General features: G+C 36.0%; 1 protein-coding gene and 1 long non-coding RNA gene across 5 annotated transcripts; one reads left to right on the top strand and one right to left on the bottom strand.

The window, feature by feature from the left end:
* Nucleotides 1–3,189: 3,189 nt before the first annotated feature.
* LOC118282142 (uncharacterized) lies at nucleotides 3,190–17,381 on the bottom strand. Of its 4 annotated transcripts, none has more exons than XR_007707157.1 (5): nucleotides 13,090–13,483; nucleotides 12,060–12,167; nucleotides 11,604–11,669; nucleotides 4,694–4,942; nucleotides 3,190–4,046 (listed from the first exon to the last, which is right to left on the bottom strand). XR_007707157.1 is itself a non-coding variant. In XM_035603139.2 (5 exons), exons 1-4 carry the CDS (start codon nucleotides 13,253–13,255, stop codon nucleotides 4,721–4,723), a joined length of 387 nt encoding a protein of 128 aa, XP_035459032.1. In that variant the 5' UTR covers nucleotides 13,256–13,481; the 3' UTR covers nucleotides 3,190–4,046; nucleotides 4,694–4,720. The 4 variants fall into 4 exon arrangements, 2 of the variants coding, with proteins under 2 accessions (XP_035459032.1, XP_050560519.1); XM_035603139.2 differs by having other exon boundaries at nucleotides 4,694–4,767; nucleotides 13,090–13,481; XR_007707158.1 differs by lacking the exon at nucleotides 3,190–4,046 and having other exon boundaries at nucleotides 4,694–4,767; nucleotides 4,854–4,942; nucleotides 13,090–13,484.
* Nucleotides 4,949–8,899, top strand: LOC126912443 (uncharacterized). The gene is made up of 2 exons (XR_007707163.1): nucleotides 4,949–7,517; nucleotides 7,989–8,899. It is a non-coding gene; the product is annotated as an uncharacterized LOC126912443 (long non-coding RNA).
* Nucleotides 17,382–18,398: the final 1,017 nt, after the last annotated feature.

The raw sequence follows: 18,398 nt of genomic DNA, 5'->3' as shown, positions 1-18,398 counted from the left end.
AACGACCGACTGTCTGACCTTGCCGCCTCACTGATATTGTTTTTGAGAGTGGTTGTAATGTCTTCATAGCTTGTTGCTTGTATGCCTCTTTCTGCCGTCACATTGTTGCTAATGGAGCGTGACCCGTCCGTGTCGGCGCTGCCCACCACTATAAACTGGGCAGCTATATCTTTTTTGGTGCCGTCCCTGTAGCTTCTGCTATATCTCTCAATACATCTGCTTTGTGGGTCTGTCTCTGCTTCACATTGTTGCTGCCGCAGTCATATGTCTGTGTCCTCTTGTCTGGACATACGCACTAGCACTCTGTACAACAATATTAACACTAGTTTCTGTTTATTTTACCCTTCACGCCTTATTAGATGATCCATACTCTGGTATGACTTCATTGGTAGTCTGAGGTATGTTTCTTGTGAGCATGTTAACATTCCTACAACCGACAGGCAAAATTGTATAATTAAAAATCACTGTTTCAGTTTCACATTTATTCTTTATTGACTGAATAAGATACAACAGTGGATGAAATACAGAAGTTGTCAATCAGTCGTTAGACTAAAGACATAGAAGAAATAAGAAACCATCAGATTTGTTTACTTTGGATTTCCTTTACTTGTTGATATATTTTTCCAACCCTTTTCTTATCACAATTTTTTCGTTAAGTATAATTTCATAAAATTTTACTTTAAGCACTCATCATCCACAAGATTTCACCCGGTAGATGGCAGCACTATAGTGCCCTTCTCTCAAATTTCCTAAAATACATTTTTTTACAAAACTTTGTGCAAAATATCAACAAAATAATAATAATGACATGCAAATGTCAACGTTTATCATTAAAAATCAGTGCTTCGCTCAGTCGTTGTACATTGTATATGTATATAATAGATACATATGTACAAGTCTGTCTCACATACCGTACTATACATTTTCTATAACTATGTACTTTTTATTTAGTATATCAGGCCTAATTTCCGTATCAAGTCGTACGGTACATGTTAAATTTAAATAAAAAGAAAATTAACGAATTTGTTTAATAAGAAAAACTTGATAATTCTTTGATCAAATGGGATTGGAATATTTGAGCCGAAGTACAATTGATCACAGTCGACAATACTGAGAGGATCAACGGATTACTCAAGTTTTTCTTAAAAAACCATCTTTGTCTTTGTCTGCATACATACATTCAATTTTTCTTTAACTTTCCTTCACCTATTCTTACGTTGATATTATTTTTCAGTGTCATTGCTAATATGACACGTTTAAATGAGAGTAATTTAAGGTTTTGAGCTCGATACTGATTTGTTACAAGTAATATTCGACCGTGTACTACAACGGACATCGACCAAAATATAAATTCTGAGAGTTTCTAGAAGTAGGAGTTTCGATAGGTATTGAGTAACACTTATTATAGGGTTTGACGGGCATTACTGCCTTCATCACATACACTAGTTACATCTTTAAAACAATTGTCCTACTGCCGTACTCAGAGTCATTTAATGGTCGCTTAACCCAGTCCTTAGCAACTGTTTTCCATACAAAATCGTTACCATGGAATATTTTAAGTAATCGTTAAATAAATAAATAAATAAATAAAATAAAATAAAATTTATTAAAAACATAGATCACATGTATAATTAAAATGACTCAGATGTTGAGTGCGGCAGTTAGTTTCAACATGTGAAATATTTCATGAACTTTACAAAACTTCGATGATATCTACTTTATCCGAACAATCTTAGACAAACGGCTTTTAATTCTAATAGAACGATCACAATCAATGTATGAGATTCACAATAGTCATTCCCTTTCATTCGATTAATTTTTATAATGCCATTTGCATAGAGACTGGAATCAAACCTCGGTTTAATAATGAAGTCAATAACATCCCTCAAGCCCTTTTACTTAAAACTAACATTTGGCATACAATGTAAGATCATTTAATGTGTCTACTTATGTACTAACACCATGAACAAAAGTTAACATTTCTTTTTTTAATGTATTGTCGGCGTCTGATCATTATCTCGCGGTAATAAGCGATGATGCGGTCTACTTGCAGAATTTATCTTTATCTCAATTTTCTTATATTCAAAGCGTTATTTCTTAACGGTGGTCACCACGTAGTGGCCAGAAACATCACAATGTTAGTACTTAAGCGACGATCTACTAAACACAACACTTAGATGAGATCAAATGTTTCCATTGACGGTATACTAAGCCAGGGTTTCCCAAAGTGAGATCAGTATATCTTTAAGGCTTTATAAGCCTATACAAAAACCATAATCATACAAATAAATACGGTATATAAACTAATTATATGGACACATTTAAAAAATAATTCTTGGGAAACCCCGTTCTACACATCGTTTTTAAATAAACATATATATTATCATTACAAAAGTATAATAAACTGTATATACCTTGGAATTATAATAGACGAAAAACTTTCATTTAAACATCATATAGAAGCAGTAAATATTAGAATTCGTAAATTGATATTTGTTTTCAGAAAATTACGAAACATTGCAGACCCAAAATTAATTAGACAAGTGTACTTTGCTCTATGCCAATCGATACTAACATACTGCATTACCACATGGGGTGGAGCAGGTAAAACATTGTTACTAACTACCGAAAGAGCCCAGAGGGCAATTCTCAAAGTGTCTACTTTCCGGCCTTTCCTTTTTCCCACTAACCTACTATACAAGAAATGTGAAGTACTAACGGTCCGACAGTTATTCATAATGAGTATTGCATTAAAGCAGCACTCAGATCTAATATATAGCACAGATGTCACTAACAAAAGACGTAAAGATCAAGTCTGTCCTCAAAATCACACCAAACATGCTTTCACATCGAAATTTTAATGTTTCTTGGTCCTCTACTTTACAATAGATTGAACGCGAAGGCAAACATATATTGCTTAAATAATGTTATTGTAAGAGAATTCTTAAGGAAACTCTTCAAAAAATGTCCTACGATGATACAGAGAAGTTACTACTTGTGCTAAAGTGATTTTGTTTTTATTTTGCTTTTTTAACATTTTTGTAATTTTTTGTGTTTTTAGACAATTTTTAATTAAAAAATATTGTTAATTAAGAATGTAGAAGTTAAGATTTGGTAATATTATTATAATAGTATAAGATATCTTGTCCTCGTTTACAGATCATTTAATTTATTGTTTTTAAATCCTTTTGATTATTTGTTAATTTTAAATTATTTTAGCTCTTCTCGCCTGAAACACAGGATTTCCTAGTTCAGGCATGTAAGACTCGGATTTAAGTTTAATATTTAAGACTATATGTAATTCATCCTGTAAAGAAATTTTTGAATAAAATATTTATTATTATTATTATTTATTTATTATAACTAACATCAATGTAATATAATTTAACATAACGTATAATATACTTGATTGTAATAACATATAGTTTAATATAACGTAACATTGACACATATGTTTTAGCCTCGGTTTTAATTTTACCGCGTGCTCTTATTTAACGTCATCTACATACTTGTGCATGTAACCTAGCGCACAACGCCAGTCAAATATAACAGCGCCTTCAAATTGGCGTTTGTCCAGCGTGAGCGTTCACGCCACGTAGACGCCGCGCTGGCATCGCTTTGTCGCGGTGTCACTGTAGTTATAGTAAATAGGATACGCGGCGTTTACGCCGCAATAAGGAAGCAGTAAACAGTGCGCTGATTTGCAAGGCGTCTTCGCAGCGCTTACGCTGAACAAACGCCCAATTTGAAGGCCTGCTAATAGCCACGATAAAATATGACATAGTAATTTGTGGTACGTCAATCCACCAAACAATAAGTTTTCTTTTTCTGTTTCTAAAACAAAAAGGAGTTTGAAATTTACGATTATTTTCCCCTTTAGTATGTTAGATTGTCGCGATACGTGATTATTAAATTTTGTTTGTTTTGAAGAAAGTAGTAGTTGAATTTGGTTAGATAAACAATTACATGGATATTATTTTGGATGCCTGATGTAGACGTGAAGGCAGCAGATGGTAGCGTTAATGAAGAGCAGATCGCGGTAAAATCTGGAAGATGGAAATGGATTTGTGTTACACACACATCAAAAAACACAATTAAGATAGTGAGCAACTAGTACCATTCATGGAAAATTACAAAAGAGCAATATAGAAAATGTAACGATTATTTTACAATTTTCACTAAATTGGATAGTTTGGTTTGACGCCTATTACAAGGGACATATAACATAAATGGTGTAAAGTGGGGTGTACATTGTATAGCGGTATTACGTGTCGTTTTGTGCACCTCTGCCTACCCCTTCGGGGATGAAAGGCGTGACGTTACATTTTATCCAGCCTGTACCCTTAGTATGAGTGTGCTTTTCAAGTAAACCAACCAATCACTGTACCGAAAGCACTCTTGTTTCGATTACTTTAGACTTAAAGCAAACTCATACTAAGGGTCTGATGTTTTGGCGATAAAAGAAGAGAAACGTAAAAAGTTACATTTCGATGTATCAAGGTACCATATACCCGGAGCTGCGGACTACCTAGCGGGTTTACCGGGGCTCCGGCTCGAAAAGCAGGAGAAGGAACGGGGTGGTTTTTAGTCAGTAAGAGTCTGACACTCCCTCTCGCCTCGCCCAAGGCGGGAGAAGTCATTGGATGACTTTCAACCCTCAAAAAAAAAACCAAATACAAATAAATATACTTACAATTATTTAGTGGTTTCTTCGACTTGTTTAAGTCGGAGGCTCATGCAACACCACCAGGTGGGCAATCCTGTCCACTGAAAACATTTATAAATAAATATTATTAAGTTTTACGGTAAATTAAATCCTTATTCATCTCAATGATGAAATCTGTATTATTAACCAAATTCAGGGTGCCCAGTGATATGCCCATAGATGTAATCCAATCTATTTATTTTCACTATCAATGTTGTTACCAAATGTTGATAACATCTGAAACAATAGAATTATATACATTTATAACCATTCTCGAAGAAACTGTAAGTCTGACTTATCTCAATTATGTTTATGTAGTCAATTGACAAAGTTTATTGTAGCTTTGGATATTTCATAAACGATTTTTAATAAGTAAGTTGGATACTGATAACCTCATTGCACTTGACTTGACCCTGACTCTGAATGTGTTTTTCTATAAAACATAACATTTGAAGAAATCTAATGGATAATCTTAAACTATACTATGTGAATGAGTTAGAAATAACAGCCTAAAGCCGATAGTAATAATAACAATTGCAAAAGTACACAGTAGCACAAACGAGTTCGAAGTTTTGATTGTCAATATTATTAATGTCAATTGGCACAGGCACTCGCCTTAACTCATACCTCGGTGTGGCCACGAAACATGCGCCTCCTTGTTTACGCCTATCAGCTCGGTCGCAGCCGTGTATCTGATACCCTGGGAGCACAAATTCTGCGTTGTGAATGCCTTCATTGAGACCTGATTCTGTGATCGAAAATAGATCAAAACAAAACTTGATGATGCTAACCAGGATAAAAAATGTGTAGTCTTTGTTCTCATTCATCGCACATTTTGGTATAAAGTATTAATATTATTACCTCCTCTTTTTGTAGAATTATTTAGTTCTCCATTTTCTTCTGACTTCCACCCAACCATTATTAAACAGTTTAAAGTCCACATAAGTAGTTAGTACGGGCAGACGCCGGCGGCGCCGACTCAGGCCAGGCGCTCGCGCGATGTTATTATTCACCCTCATGCAGGTATTTTAGAATAAAACACTCGTAACAGCGGGTATAGTTGGTATCAGTCTCTCAAGTTCCATATTTTACATTTGTTGCTCCTTCAATTCTTGACTTTGTTTACTATTTCCTATAGCAAATGTAGCTTGTAACGTCCCTGGGTCACATTGGAGCAGGGCTCGCACTTAAAGGTACGTCTCAATTGTACCTGACCGTCATTAAATGCAGCCGTGGTGATATTCGCGCATTTGTAATGGTATCCAGCTTTGCATCCATTACATTTAATCAGCTCCCCGGCAGTGGGCTTTCTACCACAAGCAACACATTTCGGTGCGAGCGAGACCGATAGTAAATTCCCGCAAGAGTGAAGAACGCGACTCGCGGCTCAATTTTTTTGCGCTACCCGCGTTTTGTTTATTGTCACTGCCCTTGTTATAACACAGAAAATTGTTATAAAATGTTAGAATTTCACAAAACTATCACTGTACTCCATATTCCACTGGTATATTGACTTATAAAGTTCAATTTAAACACATTTTATAGCTTTTAGTCTTAGTTAAACTAGCTTTATACAATTGTAATCGGGAGCGTGCCCCGTCCGTGTAGGCGCTCCTCACCACTATAAACTGTGCAGCTGTATCTTTTTTGGTGCCGTTCCTGTTGCTTCTGCTATGTCTCTTAACACATCTGCTTTGTGTGCCTGCGTCTACCGTCACATTGTTGCGGCGCTCCTCACCACTATAAACTGTGCAGCTGTATCTTTTTTGGTGCCGTTCCTGTTGCTTCTGCTATGTCTCTTAACACATCTGCTTTATAAGTCTGTCTCTGCCGTCACATTGTTCTTATGGGCAGACGTGCTCAATCGTAGGCCCCATCATCACTTACCATCAGGTGAGATAGCGGCCAAACGTCGGCCCATTTAACAATAAAAAATAAAAAAAAATTGTTGCTCCCGCCAGTCGCATGTTTGGCCTCTTGTTTTTACATACGTACTAGCACTCTGTGCATTACTACTGTACTCATTAACACTAAGTTTCTTTTTAGCTCCACATTAGAGTTCAATGACCTATCAGTCTTAACTTTACTAATAGTAATTTCTTAATTACGTTGATCACCAATGCAACCAGAATCGTCATCATCATCGCGGTCCAAGTTCCGCACCAAATCTAACATTTGCCGTATACCGGCGAGGTCGGGGCCTGTATTCTATACGAGTCCCCGAACATCAGGCTCATTTCAGGATTATCATCATCCACGAGCAGTGATTGGGATGCATCCCCTACCGCTATATCCTAGCCGCCTCACTGATAATGTTTTTGAGAGCGGTTGTAATGTCATCTTAGCTTGTTGCTTGTGTGTCCGACTCTGCCGTCACATTGTTGCTTGGAACGTGACCCGTCCGTGTCGGCGCTCCTCACCACTATATACTGTGCAGCTGTATCTTTTTTGGTGCCGTCTCTGTAGCTTCGCTATATCCCGCAATACATCTGCTTTGTGTGTCTGTCTCTGCATCACATTGTTGATGTCGCCAGTCACATGTTTGGCCTCTTGTTTTTACATACGTACTAGCACTCTGTACATTACTACTGTGCTCATTAACACTACTTTCTTTTTATCTCCACCGTTCAGCACGAATTCAGGAACATTAGGATTCAATGACCTATCAGTCTTAACTTCACTAATAGTAATTTTGCAATTACTTTGATCGAATCAAAGTAATTAACCTTCTTAAACTTTAACCAGAATCGTCGTCATCATCATCGCGGTCCAAGTTCCGCACCAAATCTAACATTTGCCGTATACCGGCGAGGTCGGGGCCTGTATTCTATACGAGTCCCCGAACATTAGGCTCATTTCGAGATCTTCATCTTCCATGAGCAGTGGTGGGGGTGGTGCATCCCCCGCCACTATATACTGTGCAGCTGCATCATTCTTTGGTGCCGTCCCTGTAGCTTCTGCTATATCCCTTAACACATCTGCTTTGTGAGTCTGTCTCTGCCGTCACATTGTTGCTGCCGCCACAGTCACATATCTGTCCTCTTGTCTCCACATACGCACTAGCACTCTGTACAAGTGTACAACACCATTAACAGTAATTTCTGTTTTAGTTCCACCATTTGGCACGAATTCAGGGACATTAGGGTTCAATGACCTATCAGTGTTAACTTTACTAATAGTGATTCCGTTATTAAAGTTAATCACCAATGCAACCAGAATCGTTGACATCATCATCGCGGTCCTAGTTCCGCACCAAATCTAACATTTGCCGTATACCGGTGAGGTCGCGGCCTGTATTCTCTGTCTGTGATAGTCTTCTGTACGAGTCCCCGAACATCAGGCTCATTTCAGGATCATCATCATCCGTGAGCAGTGGTGGGAGCGGTGCATCCACCACCACTATATTACTGTGCAGCTATATGATTTTTTGGTGCCGCCCCTGTGGCTTCTGCTATATCTCTCAACACATCTCTGCCTTCGTTTCCCATATTCTGTTAATATCGTAAAGTTGTTCATCCATTTGCTTCTCATGATCAATGAGCTGATGATGGAAGATATTTAACTCCTTAACGGTTAAGAGCTTGAAGGAAATTCTTTCAAAAGTAAACGTAACGTATGAATCGCGAATAAAATTCTTTGAGGCTGTTAAGTCGTATTCGTTGAGTCGTGGTGGCCCAGAGGTCTAAGACGGGCGTCTTATGTATGAGGTCGCGGGTTCGACACCTACCAAGGGCAAGTACCAGTGTAACTTTTTCCGAGTTATTGTACTTTCTAAGATTATTGAGATATCACTGATGTCTATCAGTGAAGGAAAACATGGTGAGGAAATCTGGACTTATAATTATTCCTAATTATAAGTTTGAAATCGCCAACCTGCATTGAGCAAGCGTGCATTTATTGCTCAAACTTTTTCTGTAGTTAAAAGAAACCTTTGGTCAGCAGTGGCTACTTATAGTCTGCTGATGTATGTGTAATGAGGCTATTATATTCACCTGATCATATAAAGTAAATTTTTATATATTTGCATTTTGTATTTATGTTCAATTACTATTTAGGTACATTTATTGTTATTTAATTGTCTCTATTTATTCTTTTATTTTACTTTTTAATTTCTTATTTTGGCTGTATAACGTAATGGCACAAGCTGTAATGTTGTATATGTGAATTTGTAAATAAATAAATTAATTAAACATCTTGACGTGTGCAATTATTTCCCTTTACCTATTAAACTAAAAAGTAAGAAATAAAAATAGAACTAGGTCGTTTAAAAAAAACGAATTCAAAAGCCTAAAAATGATGGTAAGTACTAATGTGACATTTCCCAGTTTTATGTACATTCTTAGGTTGTTTAGAAACCACTGACTAACCGTGAAGGAAAACATCTTGTGAAACATGTCCATAAATAGAGAAGAACTTGCTTGTCATAGTGAGAGATAATTGTGATAGCTTTCAAACAGAAGTAGGTGGACGAAGCCAACTTGCAGCTCGGCCTAGTAAAAAGTATCCCATCAAAAACATCCTGTAAAAAATCCAAGTCTCGCAGCTCAGTCTTTCTACCGTCAAAAGTTGTGAGATCCATGTAATACCAAGTCGGTTAATCTATTTAGTGTCTACTTGAAGGACCTTCTGTCTTAAGTTATTACATAAGTTATTATCATGCCAATATTAAAAATATTTAACGTTTTAAACAAATAGATCGACTTGGACATCGCTTGATTTGATTATTAGTATGTATCACACTACACAGCACGACGGGCCAGCGACCAACAGGAACGAGAGTTTCAATCGCGTGAGGCGCGAGAGACTAAAGAATCTAATATAATATTGTAATATTCATTTTGTTTTCATGCGATGTCCAAGTCGATCTATTTGTTTAAAACGTTAAATATTTTTAATATTGGCATGATAATAACTTATGTAATAACTTAAGACAGAAGGTCCTTCAAGTAGACACTAAATAGATTAACCGACTTGGTATTACATGGATCTCACAACTTTTGACGGTAGAAAGACTGAGCTGCGAGACTTGGATTTTTTACAGGATGTTTTTGATGGGATCTCACTTCTTTTTGTAGAGCCTTTCTTTTTGATACCATCTACTTCTAACGAATTTTGTTAAAGGTCTTATGATATTTTCTTATTTTTATATGTAGTCTTCCTCTTTTTCTTTTCCGGTAGATCAGGAAAGCATTTTACATCTAAATCCTTATCTCTGGAATCTATATAACAGATTTAAATTATAATATATTGTTTTATTAGATTTTCGTACTTCAAGACATGTCCAATCATGTGTTTTTCATTACGTCGACCATTTTACAAGTAATAATGTTGTTCAGTTTCATGGGCTAAACACACCCTTACCCACCCTATACCCCCTCCCTTGCCTCATATGGTAGGTACCTATCTACACCTATTAAATTTATAACCACCACCAACCACCAACTGCATAAATAACTTTGTAGTCCCATATATTTATATGGGATTACAAAGTTATTGATGCAGTTGGTGTATTTGGAAAACTGGACCGAAATTACAAAATATTTAAGTTTTCCCATGATTAAGACACTAAACTCTATATGTATTCCAAATATGAAGCTTCTAAGTCTGCTAGAAGTGCCTTGGACTTTTGATGATCGGTGAGTCAGTGAGTGACAAAATTTAGAAACTTTAACAAGTTGTCATTCTTAAACTACTGGTTCAATTTGACTGAAATTTTAAATATTCCGTGTTTATACAATGCCGGATTAGTTACTGAAGATTCAGGTTTCTTGCTTTATCCACAACCGAATTATAGGGGGTCGAAAAAGGCCCGAATTGCTTCGAGAAAAGGATGGTACGGCCGTGCCGCTTTTTTTTGCTCGACTTGGCGGGGGCACTGCCGTGCCCCCAGATTTACTAATGGAGAACCCTGGGACAGAATTACATGAGCTTCCGAACAGAAGTAGTGGTAGCTCTGTATTTTCCCTACTATCCTTTCTAATTATAAGTTTGAAATTACTACTTTACATTAAGCAAGCGTCATGATTCATATTTAAATCTTCTCCGTGCGAGAAGAGGTCTTTGGTCAGCAGTAGCCACTTATAGGCTCTTGATGGGATGAGAAAAAAACATAATATTTTGATGATTTAATATTTTATTCATCTTCCCTATATATATCGGGAATATGTATCAGTCTATATAACTTGAATTTTGTCGAGTTTCCTATAATATTGCTCACATTAATGTGACTAAATACATCATAAATTAGAGCTTGAAATTAATACAATCTGTTTTATTTCGTTTGTGTCCGCCATGGTATGGTTTTCACACAAAGGTGCCATATGACCTTTGGTAAAAAGATGGTTTGAGACTCGATAAAAGCATAGAATAGTTTTTATCTGAAATCCCACGGAAACGGCCACAAACAATTAAAAATCTCGGGATTGTATCTCTTAAACCACTAAACCTATTTGATTTAAATTCGGTACATCAATAGTCTGAGACCCGGGAACGGACGTATGATAGTTTTCATCCCGGAGATCCCACGAGAACGGGAACTACGCGTTAAAATCCCGGGGCTCAGTATATTCTAGACGACTGAATGACGACGAACTATTTGATTAAAGTACTACGATGGTTGAGACGAGAGAAAGGTCAAAAGATATTTCTTATTGCTAAAACTCCATGGGAACGAGCACTATACGCGTGTAATCCCTATGAGATTGCTTATTTTTCAAAACCATTAAAGTCAGAATAAACATCAGTATTGAATCGATTCGGGTGACGTTAGCCACAACCGGAGAATTCTTTGGGTAAAGACTAGTTCAATACTCCGGATGTTCCCGCAAGATGGCCTCCAGGCGTTCTTCTGGGACGAACTGCCGAGCAATATCTAGGACCATGGATATGAGTAACCTACGTGTGCTGTGCTGCATGATGATCTTGTTGCACGCAGCATATATCTCGATGCGGAGCAGCTGGAACTCTGGAATTTGAGAAATGTCACATCAAAATCTTATATAGTAATTTAATTATAACTTTTGTAAGACATAATAAATTAATTATTATGTTGTCGGCTTACTCACGTAACTGTTTGCAACATTCCGCCACATACGACGCGGCGATTGTCGCGGAATGCTGCTCATTAATATAAGCCTCTAGCATGGTTTGAAACTAGTCGAGTTCTTTGTCAAACATTCACGTGAGTAAGCCAATAACATAATAATTTAAATCTTATATAGCAAAGAATAAAATTATTTAACTCGCGGACAGAATTAAGAATGTCCCTCATACAGTTTCAAAATGGCTCCTTGTTACATGGGGCTTATAACAGAACTGGTAAAATTATACAAATGATAACATGAAAGTTATATACCTTGCTCAGTGAGATGGGTCTTCATGTATTGAAGCAGCTCCTGGTAGTTGGGGTCCTGTATCTTCTCCATCTCCGCACAAGCCTCGTGGTATAGACGCTTGTAGTTTTCTGAAATTGAGATAATTTTTTTTAGTACTACAAAAGTAAATAGTATTTAGTATAATGGGCTGTATACAACAAATTTGTTGCATTTTGTGTTGCATCAAAGTTTTGTGGCAAGAATAACATAACTAGTACATATAATTATTATGTAATACATTCCTCATTAACATCATAATTTATTACTTTCCAGTTAATGAATCAGCATTGGCAATTACTAAAAAAATATATAATAATTTGTCAGACCCAGGAATCGAACCTCAGACACCTCAACAGTCGCACCGCAAAACAAAGGAGTATTTATGTTTGACCCAGCCAAGCGCGTGAAGTTCGCTTATTATGCTAATAAACCACGAGCCACAGCCAAAACAAAAATACAAACAAGAATCTTGCGTGAAGAGAGACATAGTCATAATATGACCATAGTATGAAAAATGATATTAATCAAAATGATATTTTTTTATTAAATATTATAATATAGGGTCCTATGGTCACACAAAGATCGTACCAGACCATATTTTACAATCTTACATTTACTTAAGTATTTATGTTGTAAACATAAATATATTAATAAATATAGGGTGCTCTTGGGGTTCGCATCGAATGCACTAGCTAGATAAAGGGTCGCAATGCAGTAGGCCACATATTTATTTATAACCTTTAGCTAAATATTTATATTTCTTTTTGTAGTGGGTACTCGAGATTTTGTGTATGACTTTAATTTGAGATGCATTACATTTTTAGATTTTGATAATCAGGGTATTGTTAAAAATAATCGTTCATTAAATCTAAACAAATATGTCACAATATTTTTTTCTAACACCCTCACTTGAGGTCGCCGCTAAAGACTTAATATATAAACATCCTCAATCGAAATAAAACCTTAGCAACAATCGCATAAGGTATTTAGTCGCAATGCAAATAAACTTACCGCACAATTCGTCCATTGGCATATCATCTAATTCCGTCTTCTCCCGACAATCATGGTGGACCTTCATCAACTCCTTGATCAGCAGCATCCGGTAATGCCTGTCTTGTTCAGGATTCACTCCAAACTTGCCCATCAAACGGGGGTCATACCTGGGGTCTTCAATCATGGCTCACTATTTGTTTGTAATAACTGAGAATTAGTTTATAGCTGGGAGCAAGAATGGTTGCTGTTATGGCCGGCCGGCGTGCCCGGTACCGCGGCTGCGCGAATCGATACAGAGTACACTCGTCAACACTACGGTACACGGGATGATTCCATCTTGTACGTTGTATCTATTAATTTTATCTCTGTTGATAGGTCTTTATTTTGATAGAATGATTTTGTTAAATGATTTTCTATATTGTCCTTAGCTGTGATTCAATGTTTGTTGACTGTTGATAAATATTAAATTATAAAATTTTAAAATACAATGTTTCTTGTAATTTAACAAGTGACTTGATTCAAGTTTTCAAACAAAGGAACGCCTTTGTTTGAAAACGTGAGTGTTCATCAATAGCGCAGGTTTCTTTTAATTTTGCAGTTATATTCTATACTAATATTATAAAGCTGAAGAGTTTGTTTGTTTGAAGGCGTTAATCTTTAGAACTACTGGTCCGAATTGAATAATTCTTTTTGTGTTGGATTGTGCATTTATCGTAGAAGAAAGAAAGAAGAATAAAATTATATTATTAATTAAAAGCAGAGCGGGTGAAACCGCGCGGAAGTAGCTAGTAGACCATAATAACCACTCGCGAATTTGACACTCGCCAGTAGACAAACAAGTCCACTAATCTCCGAAAGTAGGAAATCATACACAGTGGGTGAATCTGAATTAAGATAAACCTTAATGTTGTTTCAGATTTATTGAACTTGTGTTAGGTTAGGTTATCGTCGGTGATAAGACCTCATCATCCTCAGACCTCATCGAGCAAAGATCTCGGGCTCAATTCCCGGATCCAGTAACGTATATTATTATCATCATAAGCCGGTGGACGTCCACTTTTGAACAAAGGCCTCCCCTTTAGTCCTCAACATAGAACGACAAACAGCCACCTTTACTGCCTCCCCAAGACTCTGACGATGTCATCGGTCCACCTAGTGGGAAGTTTGCTTACGTTACGTCTTTTGGTCCGCAATCCCTACTCGATCACTTCCCCAGCCCAGCGGCCATCAGTACTTCGAGAGACTTCGGCCATCAGTTCTGCCCATCGTCACTTCAGCCCGCATGTTTTAGACCTATGTCTGTAACTCTAGTTTTAGGCGAATCCATATTTCGGATTTTGTCACGCAAAGATACTCCGAGCATAGCTCTCTCCATCGCGCGTTGGGCGACTCTGAGTCTTTCTAAAAGGCCAACAGTTAGGGACCATGTCTCGGTACTGGGAGCCGTACTTTTGAATTATCGCTCATAGTGAAAGGGGGAGTTGCTATAATCCCCACGCTTGGCAGACTTGGAGATCGCAGTTAGGTCACCGATAAATCTTGAGAATGCTGCTGCCCATTCCACGTTGGCTGGTCGCAGTTTTAGGACGTACCTAGGTTTCTGGTTTTAGTAACGTATTATTGGATTAATATTGTTTGGCTTTTCGAAAATATTTACATGAGACGCAAAATTTCCAACATTTAACATGTTGTTTCTAAGTATTTTTTACAAACGTAACTTTTTAATCAACTCATTTTAAAACTCAACTGCTGATTATTCATTGTATGTTACTACTATTATTTTCGGTACTGTCAGTTTTCGTTCGTTATGTTAAACATTTTACTAGTTACCTTTATCAAAACCTGGCTACTCATGGAACACGTGCAATTATTATTATAAGACTACAAAAATTATTAAGAAATATCCCAATTACACCTTACTCAAGTTTAGTCTGACCCCAGGTGTAGTTTAAATAAATATTTAAACCGTTATAATTATACTGCTGATAAGTATTATGCAACTCTTCAGAGTAAACGTAGGAGTAAATGTAATAAATGTGTGAATAAATGAAGCCTACAGAGAGCGGTTTAACATTAATCGGTGTGTTAGGAAGGGCTGTGTAGCATCTCCTCGGCTGTTTAACTTTCATGGACAACTGTTTGAATAATTTGAAAGTAAGTGGGTATGGATTAAGAATGAATGACACGGTGATCAAATCATTTTTGTACGCCGACGACCAGGTACTTATTACCTCATCGGCCGAAGAACTACAACGAATGATCACTGTGATGAATGATGCTTTTGAATGGAGAGGTATGAAAGTCGATGTGAACTAGATAAAAGTGTTGGTGATAGAAAGGAATGAGGTAGTAACAAAATGCCAGGTAATGATAGTTGATGAAAAATTGGAACTAGTGATTGAGTTTGTTTACCTGGGATCTTTGATTACGAGAGATGGAAAGTGTGAGGGAGATATTAAAAGGAGAGTGAAAGCGGGAAATAGTGCCAATGCTTAGACTCTGTAATGTCAAAGTATATTATATCTAGCAAAGCTCGACTTGCTGTAATACCGCGTGAATTGACACCAACGTTAATGTATGGTAGTGAATCATGGTGATGGCAGAAAAAATCCCGAAAACAGGATTAATGCGGTGGAAAAGAGAGCCCTGAAAAGTATGTGTAGTAAAATTTAGTGATCGAGTGAAAAATAGTGTTATTAGAGAAATGTGTGGATTGAAAGACGATGTAGTGACAAGGATTGAATAGGGAATGTTACGACGGTTTGGACAAGTAGAAAGGATGGATGAAAGCAGAAATAAATACTAGGACTTTTATCTTAAATCTTGTAAGGTTCGGGTTGATCAGACGATGTTACTGCATGAGACTTTATCTCATTTCTCTCACAACACTTTCTTATCAACATTGCAATCATTTGTCGTCGCCTGTACCTAATCGTCGCACGCATGCAGCGTCGGACAGTGAAAGGGACAACGCCATACAATGCATCTTCCGTCTCGCTTTCGATATTGTGAGGAGGCATCCTGAGGTCAAATAAATGAAAATACATTATGATGGCTACTTACTTAATCATTTCTCAATCTGTGAATGTTTTAAGTGGGTTGATTTATTTGCGTAAAAGTACGTACGATTAAAAATTAATATAAGTAACATTCGTTTTTATGTTTACAACTTAAAAATAATATAAGAATTCTATAAAAATATATCTAATAAATTAAAAAACTAGTCGTTCCTCGTCAAACACCTACGTGAGAAAGTCGAAACATCTGATAATTAATTTAGTATGTCTCATGAAAGTTATAATATAAACATAGTTAGTTTAGAACTTTTGTTCTTGTTCATATCATATTAAAATATTTTACCTAGCGGCACTCATCATCATGTCTTTCTGTTAATATGCTGATAATATAGGGGTCTGCAATATTGTTAACATGTTTCTTGTTTGGTAAGAAGTCTTGGATTTGATATTAAAGTCGGGCAAATTTTTATGCCAAAATTTCTTAATCATAGAACCGATTAGTTTGTATTTTGCCCGGTATGTGACAGTAAGATCACCCCTTATTATATAGGATCTATAACATAAGTTAGTTAAGTAGTTCAGGAAAAATATTTAGGATTAATTTTAGATAGTAAATTGACATGGTTACCACACATCTTAAAAATAAAGTCAAAGCTACAATCACTAACGGGGGTACCCGTCAGGCATCACTCGTTGCTTACCACGGAAAATTAGATATTTGATCTATTCCTCGCTCGTTAAGCCACACATTGACTATCTAGCTGAAATATGGGGTTCCGCCGCAAAAACACACATAAACCTCCTACAAACTGCACAAAACAAACTACTCAAAACGTTATTTAATTATGATTACCTCACCCCAACACTAAAACTGTACAAAGAAACAAAATTAATGAACATTACACAGACATACATTTATAATACATGCATACTCATACGAAAAATACTAAACAAAAATATACACTCAAACATCACCTTCACGAAAAGAACAAAAATACACAAAATGAAATTGAGACGTGAACAAGACCTACTACAGCTATACCCATCCCGAACAAACTATGGAAAAAAAAGTATAATGTGTGAAGGATCCAAAATATACAATAAATTACCAAAATACATCACAGAGACCAAATCCATAACCACTTTTAAAAAACTACTCAAACAGCATATCATAAAAAAATTACATTCCCCACAATGACTTCAAAGCCACATCCAGCCATCGTTTATCTGTGTTGAACGGATCTTTGTTTCACCTACCTTAAGTTATAAGTTGATGTTTTGAGCCCATGTATCCAGTGAACGTTGAGTAGGTCCGATTATGATTAACATTTTTTTTTGTTTTACCCACAAATAATAATTATAGAAATGTGTAGTTTCTTGCTAAATTAACTTTTAACATTTGTTCTCAATAACTATGACTAATGTTTTTATTAATGTTCTCATGTAAGTGAATTGTTGTATTCTTATGAGAATAAAGTTTCTTAAACCCGAAGTGATAAAAATGGCTGCTATATTAAACATATATATATTTTATTATATTATACACACTTTATTTTGATTAGTTAGTTTTTTATATTATTGTAAACTAAACATCATATGCATGCTGTGGTTTCCCATAATTGTAAATACAGATAAGCCTAAGGTAGTTTGTATGTGGGTCAATCAACTTTTAAGTGTACATCAATGACAATTTTTTTTTTTTTTATTTTATTTGAATTTCTTTTATATTTTAACGTTTTTTCTTTAGATTATTATATATATTTTAAGAATTCACATAGAGCAGAACGATTTATTTAAATAAAATAGTAAATTTGACTCCAAAATCCACATGACTCTAGTTAAGATAGTCCCTTGGGCAACTAACTAAATAGACTTCTGAACCATTTGAAATTTGTGAACAAATTGTGAACCGTTACTCTATTCTCACTTAATATAGGATGGATTTCAATTTTTCATCCATAAATAAAAGACGTGGCTTTTAATTGATAAGTTATTTCCAATTATATTGTCACCTGGACAACGACAAACTTTAGATGTAACGAACTTTTCATTTAAGTTTTAAATTAATAATTCATACGTGATATTTAAAACTGTTTGTTTCACTTTTAATTGTTACATGCATATTTGAAAATTTTGTAAACCTCACTGTTTTTTTTTTTAAGTAAATTTGACGATAATGTGTCTTTAGGAGACAGGGACAATGGTTGTCCAGTGCACATATACGGTTATCCATAAGACATACTCGGGAGTTCAAAGGAGATACTAGGATTGAAATCGCCTGTAATTGTTATTATTATTTAAAAAAACAAC

The sequence above is a fragment of the Spodoptera frugiperda genome, chromosome 25, assembly GCF_023101765.2.
Source record: "Spodoptera frugiperda isolate SF20-4 chromosome 25, AGI-APGP_CSIRO_Sfru_2.0, whole genome shotgun sequence".
Classification (NCBI taxonomy): Eukaryota; Metazoa; Arthropoda; class Insecta; order Lepidoptera; family Noctuidae; genus Spodoptera; species Spodoptera frugiperda.
This window is presented reverse-complemented; position numbering and strand designations above follow the sequence as displayed.

What these genes read in the sequence shown, in the direction of transcription:
- LOC118282142 (XM_050704562.1), bottom strand. Translation starts at nt 13,255, where the DNA reads ATGATTGAAGACCCCAGGTATGACCCCCGTTTGATGGGCAAGTTTGGA. An exon ending in GCCAATGGACGAATTGTGCG is followed by an intron (nt 12,168 to 13,089) that starts GTAAGTTTATTT and finishes TCTCAATTTCAG; the next exon opens with AAAACTACAAGCGTCTATAC. An exon ending in GACCCATCTCACTGAGCAAG is followed by an intron (nt 11,670 to 12,059) that starts GTATATAACTTT and finishes CTCAAATTCCAG; the next exon opens with AGTTCCAGCTGCTCCGCATC.